Genomic DNA, 9144 nt, shown 5'->3' with positions numbered 1-9144 from the left:
ACAAAACCTTGTTGAAACGTTGTACATTTGCTGTTGTGTTAAACTTATATTAAAGTTTTTCTTCATTACCCATTCAAGCCGTCTCGAACCATTATTACTCATAAAGTTAACCTATATATACCGTCATAATTAATTGAAAAAAGTAAGTACTATTGTAGGATTTGTTTGTTTGTAATTATGCACAAAACTACACAATGGGATATCTGTGCTCTGCCCACTGGGGGGCACTGTTGTAGGAAGCTTAGCTGATACTAAAATTATGTCTGAAATTAACAGAATTTTATGTTTTTATTGTTGTAAGTATGTAATGTACAGCTGCTTACTATTATTCAGAATTTATTTAATTATTTCAATTTTTTACCTTAACACCTAACTGAGGAACTTTTCAGTTTCATTCACAATTAGAAAATCAAGCTAAGCCTATTATAAATCATATAAACATATCAAGACATAACATTAAGTGACAAGCGACCTTACCTTTCAAAACATTATCACCATCACCTTTGTCAGGTGTCATAAAATGATATTTTGACAGTATTTTTTCTCAAGATTAATTTATATTAAATATTTATACTTTGTTTTCTATAAATAAGAAGTTATGGTCTTTGTTTGAATAGAATAAACATAACATTTTTTCAATATTATGAAACAGGAGTTGTGTTATTTAGTTAATTTGCCATCGCAGATGTAGCCAACCGTACTCTGTGGTATATGTAGTTGAAGAATATCCTTGTAGTTTTCCAGTATTATACAAAAACATCAGTCATGACATAAAGATCACTAGAAAAAATCTGACTTCCAAATGTTATCTAAGTTTTCAAAGATCCTTAGAGGTTTCAAATGCTTGACTGATTTTCTCAACACTATTGTGTTGTCACCTAAAAAGCATTAGAGGTCGTAATCTTTCTCTGAACAAACAAAAGGCATAGAAACATAAAATAAACATCAAGCTAACTGAAAATGCTGAAATTGGAGTTGAAGAAATAAATATATGAAAAGTCAAAATAAAATTTAGAAGTGTACACATCAAGATACGTGACAGAAATGCAAGTTTGTTAGTTTGCGAAATAAATGAAAATTTTGAGTAAATAATACTTGTAATAATATTACAATTATATTTTTTTATTAAGTCTTTATTGTTGACTTTGAGCGAGGCTTGAGTGACCCTCTCCGTTCTGGAAAGAATTAAGCAAAATCACGGAATTGGAGAGAAAGAATGAGAGAGTAATCTACAATAATTATATATTATTGTAGATAATTTAAGAGAAACACTTAGGATAATAGATAAGAGGAGCCAAATGTAGTTTGATGATTTTTACTTTTTTTTATGTGCAGTTGTAATATTTTTTTTTTATAATCGGTTATAATACATCATTTTGAACTAACCCTAATGATTGTAAAAAGACTAGCACATTCACTTTTGTATGTCCTGACCCAAACCTATGCATATTTAGCTCATAAATGTACGTGATTGGCTACGCTGCAGCTTTCCTTCTTATATCCAGATCTTTGTAGTAGTTACTGGTAAGAAATAAACAGGGTCCATATCATCTTCAAAGTGTGTGAAAATCCAGTCATTGTGTAGCCCAAGAACTATGAGACCAGGAATACTATTGACAACTAGTATATGTTTGCTCTGTCATAGTAATTCATGGTGTACAAGTCCATCGATGTTCTATCCTGTAAGTGAAGTTCTGGAAAACTATGAATCAGTCAGAAAAAAATATTTTGTAAAGTTTTTGAACCCTGATTAAAAGATGGTTAGATGTGCCAGTATTACTGAATTGTAATACTGTAATACTGAATTGGCTGCCCAAAATGAATCTTTCCTTGGTCCATGTAAACTTGAAACATGTCAAACAAACTGTTTCTCCCGCCATAACTGTTACCAGAGCCTGCAGTGGTGTGGGGTTGCTGGAAATGGACTGTATTTTGTGAAATGCTCGATAAGGCCACGATGCTCAAGGTAACAACTCTCATGTGTCAAAATTGAGCCAAACAACAATTGTAAATTGACGGGTTGGTCAATGAACGTCATTACCCGCTGTCTACTGTGCTGTAGAGGGCTCTGAATATTATTGTTTCATCCTAATCTTGAACAGAAGTGAGGTAATGTCATGACGACAAGGGCTCGTTTGATGTAGTTGGTAAATAAGTAAATTATTAATCTATTATTGCATTGCAACATTTTGGAAAATGCTGTACTGTCTGCATTGATATAATTCTATGCATCATGCTATACTGCACATAGCGTCCAGCACTGGTTTTAGATTAATAATGTCTAGTATGTGTCGTGGCCAGAACTTATGTTCAAACTAGTTAACCACTGATACACTTGGGAACAAAAGATACAGATATCAGAACACCTGGAACTACTTTCTGTTCTATGTACATGTGTGTGCTAATGAATGGTCAAGAGTTAGTAATGAAGTCCAGGCTCTGATTAAAAACATATCAGAACACTTGGAACTACTTTCTGTTCTATGTACGTGTGTGTGCTAATGAATGGTCAAGAGTTAGTAATGAAGTCCAGGCTCTGATTAAAAACAGTGATTGGCTCTTACATGACAGTCCATTTCTAAGGATGAGCTGTCCGGATACTCTTGGTAGTATATGTACACATACCAAGAAAGAACTCGCACTCGAATATGTAATGAACGACATTAATATATTAATTATTCACAAGAGTTAAAGAGTGCTTTGAATATCAATGTTTGATAAATTCAACCAGATTATTTTGAATATGATTATCATGAAGTCTAAACATGGATTCTGTAGCCACCACCATATTAAATAGCTTTAATTACAAAAATTTCACATTTAAAGGAGAAAAACATTTGATTTGCATAACTGCGATGCCAATGTGAATCAAGTGTAAACTACTTTGAGCTGATCTTGTATTCTCATACATCATAAGAAAAATACAGTTCGTTGAATCAAATTCTCGTTGATTCAATTAATATTTATAAACTTTTCAAGTATTATTCTTAGGGCCTGGTCTGGTGGTTAGAGTACTCGTCCCACAATTTGCGGGTCATGGGTTCGCTTTCCCATTATCAAACATGCTCTCCCTTTCAGCCATGAGGTGACGGTCAACCCCATTATTCATTGGTAAAAGAGTAGCCCAAACGTTTGCTGTGGGTGGTGTTGACTAGCTGCTTTCCCTCTAGTCTATCACTACTAAATTAGGAACAGCTAGTGCAGATAGACCACGATTTGCTGTGTGTGTGAAATACAAAACAAACTAAACTATTCGTAATTCATAGTGATTGATAACTTTGTTTGATGCCTGTAATAGTGTTCATGAAACAGACCTGGAAATTAAAGTATAATATTAGATATGTTTAAATGCTCGGAATGGTTTATTAGTGCATGCAAAGACTTGTAATTTTAATCTGTAATATCTCTCATGTTATTCTGAATTGTAATAGGGTCTGAACAATAATGGTGGTTTTAGCATTTTACAGCATATCTCTGTGAAATTTCATTATAGAAACAGGTTAAATTTTTAAGTAAAAAATTACGTTAGTTAATTAAAACTCTGGTTCCACTTGAGCCAGGTTTAACTGATATTTTAGGTTAGACATCACTCTTGTATCATGTTCTGTGAACTAGGTTTTCTTCATCTCTAGGTAGTTACTTTTATATAATATATCCTGTATAGGCTAGGTATTGCTGAAGTATAGATCTTTCATTGTGTAGTGATATATTCTGTGTAAGTTAGGTATTGTTGTAACTTTATATCTTTCATTGTGTCATTATATATTCTGTGTAAGTTAGGTATTGTTGTAACTTTATATCTTTCATTGTGTAGTGATATATTCTGTGTAAGTTAGGTATTGTTGTAACTTTATATCTTTCATTGTGTCATTATATATTCTGTGTAAGTTAGGTATTGTTGTAACTTTAGATCTTTCATTGTGTAGTGATAAATTCTGTGTAAGTTAGGTATTGTTGTAACTTTAGATCTTTCACTCTGCCGTGGTATGTTGTATGATTATAAGTGTACTTCTAATAGAACATTCCGAACAGCCTTTTCAGATTTCCTAACATTAAACTGTTTTGGTTGTGGATAGGAAATTTCAAGTTTTAGAATATGAACAATGTTAGTTGTCTTTGTGTGTTCTACGTGTTTGTCACAATTACCTTGATTTTGCAAATTTCCAATTGCATGTGGTTTGTTCTCTTCAGTTATTTATCGGTTATGTGTGTTTCTCCCATTTAATGGATGTTGCAAGTTGTTTTGTAAAGTTTCTATATCTAGGTTGGTTTCAAGATCATCTAGCTTACATAGAATATAACATAATACCTCACATTTTGTAGGTTTTTCATTATTTTGTAAGTCTTGTCATTTTAATGGTTACTATTTTACAGTTCTTGTGTAAGTTGAATGTGATGGATTACTCCTTCTTGCTTGGAGTCCATGACTGTGATAAAGCGGACCAAGAGCGATCGGAAGTGATGGATGCTGATGGTAGTGGAGGAGAAAATGGAGGGACACTTCCCACTGATGAAGATGAAGATTCTGCTGGTAGTGGTTTAGTTCCAGCAGTGCCTACTCCTCCTGACTCACCCCAGACTGGTAATCCTCCCGATGTTGGGCCACTTGAACTTGACCAACACAGAGATATCTATGCTATCAGCAGTTACGAAGGTGAAGTTGAATTTCTGTTTTCTTATATCAAACATATGTCATTGCTTATTTAGTGTTTGGAGGCTTTCAAAGTTGTTCACTTTTATTTTTTTAAAAGTTATTGATGTTGTCCACATTCAAGGATATTTGAAGAAGCATCTTTCACACTGCTTATTTCATACAATGGGCCTGATTACCTCCCAGTTCTATTGTAGAGGATTGGGGAGGTAATGGTTTTTACCTGATGTAAAGAAATGTAAGTATGCAAGTGTGGTTGCGGGGAGGCAACGATACCAGTCACAATGTGTGGTATAGCAGCATAAAACTAAGAGAGTAGCTACATGTAGTTTCTGTTCATTCACTGTGTACAAAATTGGTTGATTTATCCAAAATGTGTGGTTATCTTTGCTTTGAGGCTGTGGATAGTCTGCTATTTGGTTGTAATTGAGCACACTTTGGCAGGAAAGAGCATGTTCCTAGTAAATATAAATATTTGTGAAGGCTATACTGTATATATATATATATGGAAGCAAAACTGTCAGAAACGTGTTTAACACATCAAATTGAGTCTACTAAGAAATAAAATAAAAGTCAGTTTAAAGTTCTTGAAAATGTCCTTAATGATGTGGATTTATCTGTGTGTATTGGACAGTTGTGTAAAAACTGGATTAGCATTGATATTTTTGTAATTTCCATGATCCCTTATGACCACCAACTTGTCCCTTGCACACGAAGCTTGTGCATTAAGAGGCATATTCCGATAAGGTACTCTCCCTCCGCTCTCAGGATTAGCTTTCCTCATTTTGTGCTGCCCTCTGTAAGCAAACTTTTTCAGAAATGCATGCCACAAGCCTTCATCTTCCCTAAGTTCCAACACGTCTCTCATGCAAATCATCATGCATCACCTCTCCACCAACAGGAGAGCATTACTATCACATGACATCTCACTCCCTCTACGTGCCACTACCAAACTATCATTTCTTGTGTGGCAGCTGTCGAGTTCAGACGTTCTTTCTTACATTGTTCAGTTACCTTGAAGTGGTTTATTTTTCTTCACAGTTGTAGAGTTAATATTTTTATGAAGGCATTACTTCCTCAAGTTTGCCACTTTTTCCTGCTTATGAATTCCAAAGTTACAGTCACCACTCCAGGTACTTCACCAGCATCTGATGCCATATTTTCAGGCACGGGTGACTGGTCGAGGGATATATCATTGCTCATTTGCCGGGAGATTTATCAGTATATACGAGCCAACGTCTCTCACCTTCTTCTGCTCCGTTTCCTCCCGAGCCTTTCGAGCTGAGCCAGGCTGATGACGATTTTGATCGTTTGTTCCTCTCCCTCCCCTCCCCCCGGAGTTTCCCGTGCCTTCCCTTTCACTTCCTGATGATTCTGCTCATCTCTCATCATTTTTTTTCATACTTTATCTCTCAGGTATGTGATGTTTTGTGTCTTACAACTGTTTTTGATGGCCCTAGACCTTCCCTCTTACATGAAACCACCTCCCCATGCTATTTAGTTTTTCCCCTGTCCCCCAATAGTAGAGATCATGTGCACTGATTTGCCTCTCAACTGGGGGAGGGTGTTAGTATGCATCGTCCCTCACAGACTTCGGATCAGTCTGCCCTTGCTTATCATTGGATGGAATTTCCCTTTCTTTGAGGTTGGTTCTACTTGTTTGGGGGAGTGAATCCATATTACCCTGTCTAACTTACCCAAGCCGAATTTTCTTACCTTCATATCACCCTCACAACTCTGATAAGGTACCTTTCCTCCTTTCAGAGGCTCTTCACAGGAACCCGGAAAGGTTTTCTGCTGAAATCCTCTCCATCCTTGACTCATACGTTGACTCATCTGTTGTCTTTGGCTTTCACGCTTCAAACTTGCTTTGTTTGTTGTTAGGACCTCTTAGGCCATGACACGGTTTTGGCACAGACCCATCTCCAGGCTCCTTATCTGTGGAACCTCCGAATGGTGCCATTTTTACAGCGTTATGTGTTTGACTCGGTTCCTGAATCTTTGGAGTTGCAGGTGGCCTTGGCCCATCAACATTCTACTTTCACTAACTTGGTAGCTTGTTTGTCACAGTCGGAGCTGAGCACGGCACTGGTTGCTGTACCCCAACCTTTCCCTTCCCACCCTCCTGCAGTGCCACGGTTCAACAATTTACTCGACGATGCACGATCCACCAACAGCAGTACCAGTGACTATGTGGTCAGTTTGGGTCCAGTGGGTTGAAACATTTGGATATTTTTGATGGAATTTTACAATTGTTTCAATATGTTTAGCATTTTAAAAGAGTTTAAGAAAAAAGCTGTGATGGTTTTCTGAGTTTTAAGTGAACGTATTCATGAAGAAATGGCATAAGTAAAGACACCTGAATTACGAAATAGGGTCAAGAGCTAGAAAGTACAGCTAGCTGGTTAAGTGGTATTAAGAATCACGAGTTAGTGAATCACAAATTCAGAGTTATAAAAATGAAGCTATTGCCTTGCAACGAAGTAGATGCGTTAGTACTGTGGAATCTACGAAAAAGTTGATGTTAACATGCAAAAGCGGTACTTTGATGATGTATTCCTTACATGACACTGGTGTGCTGGCACAAGTGAGAAGGCAACTGGCTAACTCTCCATCACTTGAGAGTTTTGGTTAGGACTAGCCCGGGAAGTTGCACAGATCGACCAATGAAGTGGTAGAACTACTTGCGGGTAGTTAGGAATACTACTTGGAAGGTCGACAGAATACAAAGAAAGTATGGGTTAAAAACTCATGTCTGGAGCCGAAAAATCAGTTGTTCTTGATCTCCTTAGAGTTATCTTCAGGAAGAATCACCATTTTTCCAGTTTCTATGAATATGAAGGTCTCAAACCTCCAGAAGTATACTGGCCCAGCCCTGTTGTAAGTATAGAATTATTATCTCTCTTGAGCAATTAATGTAGTTAGTAGTAAAGGATAATCATGTTTATAATTGAGAAATTAATTCTATGTGTATTGATCATAAGTACTGATTAAAAGTAACAGTAAAAGTTATAACGATTAGCAAACTTTTGACTATTATTGTTTGCTATGTGGAAAAATTTAATAAATGTTGTTATATTTTGTTCAATGTTAGTCATGGAATTTATTTCTTTATTCTAACTGTAAATTACATCGAGCTTGTGAGCTCCACTCACCACCGCAAATTTGGTGTAATCAGCAGTATAACTTGTTTGATAGCATTTCTTGTACCAGGTGCTTTCAATCTCTTAGCCAATCATCTGTCCTGAATGGATCACGTTAATCCCACATGTTCCCTGTTTCACCTCTCTTTGAAGGCATATTTCTTCCTCCTCCTAGCCTGTGGGCATCATAGATCAGATATTTGCATCCTTGACATTACCAGGACCTTGTACCACTCCTCCTATCTTATCCTTTATCCGGATCATGCTTTCTTTCCTAAGACCCCTGCGGCTCGAGAAGGTCAGTCCTCCTTTTCCCCTATCTGCCTATCCTCTATATCTCATCTTTACCCTCGTCCTGATCTGGATAGACTCCTCTGTCCAGTCCGTGCCTTCCGTTGTTATATTGCTCGCACAGCTTCCTTCTGTGGTCCTTGTTCCCACCTTTTTATCCATTGGCAAACTTCCTCCTCCCGTGATCTTTTCTTGGTTACCCTGGTTCAATATTTAATTCAGTTAACCTATTCCTCTTTGTCTTCTTCCCAGTGTCATCTCTTTCATTTTTCCTCACATCTAATCCATCACCTTACCTTCTCTCTCTTGCCTCTCGTCTTTGTTGTCTATTGGAGAAGATTCTACAATTGGGCATGTGGAAGACTCTGCACACATTCATCTCCCACTACATACACCACATCACCTTCCACCTGTGGCTATTCTACAGACTTCAGCATGGCTGTGACATGAGGTAAATCCTTACTTGCTTTCCTTTCATTCAGGGGCCTCTGCTTCAGCTTCACTTTGGATCTCACTCTGTGGCAAGTGGTGCCTGACCAGGTTTTCTGTCTTTACTCAGAATGGGTTCCACTTAGATGGCTATAACCATTTGCAGACATATTGCTATCAAATCTGAGCTGTAAATCATGTTGATTCTTATACATTTTCCATGGCTATATATGCTCACCCTTGATATAGGGTGTTTCACAAGATCACAAGAGTGTAAATTCCTCCTGATAATTGCATTATAATGTGCCCATCCTGGACTGTACCACCCGTGGACGACATGGGTAAAGCAGAAGGGGATTGCTGCCCATCCCTGCCATACCTAGATTGAATAAATCAGTGTGGTCTGCTTTTAAATATAGGGTTTTGTGATCACCCATTGCACTGTCTCGGGTGTTGCAGTCCCTCCTGACTCTCCACCTCACTTTTTGTCCCTTTCTTTCAGTGGAGTACGGGAGTCCTTACTTCTTTCCAGTTCCAAGCTGCTGTGGTGGTTGACTGTAAAGGCAACCTGTTGGATGGATTCCACAAACATGGCTATAACCATTCAGTTCAGAGTAGGGTGGTGGTGTT

General features: G+C 37.3%; 1 protein-coding gene across 1 annotated transcript in view; it reads left to right on the top strand.

Moving 5' to 3' along the window:
- The window catches only part of LOC106472698 (phosphatidylinositol 5-phosphate 4-kinase type-2 beta-like), a 26399-nt gene that overhangs the window by 10853 nt on the left and 6402 nt on the right, over positions 1 to 9144 (top strand). Inside the window, exon 6 of the mRNA XM_022401245.1 lies at positions 4375 to 4654. Coding sequence (XP_022256953.1) covers positions 4375 to 4654 — 280 coding nt within the window. The remainder of the gene's footprint in view (positions 1 to 4374; positions 4655 to 9144) is intronic.

This window comes from Limulus polyphemus, unplaced genomic scaffold (assembly GCF_000517525.1).
Source record: "Limulus polyphemus unplaced genomic scaffold, Limulus_polyphemus-2.1.2 Scaffold5533, whole genome shotgun sequence".
NCBI lineage: Eukaryota > Metazoa > Arthropoda > Merostomata > Xiphosura > Limulidae > Limulus > Limulus polyphemus.
Note: the sequence above shows the minus strand (reverse complement) of the source record. Positions and strands in the feature narration are given on the sequence as shown.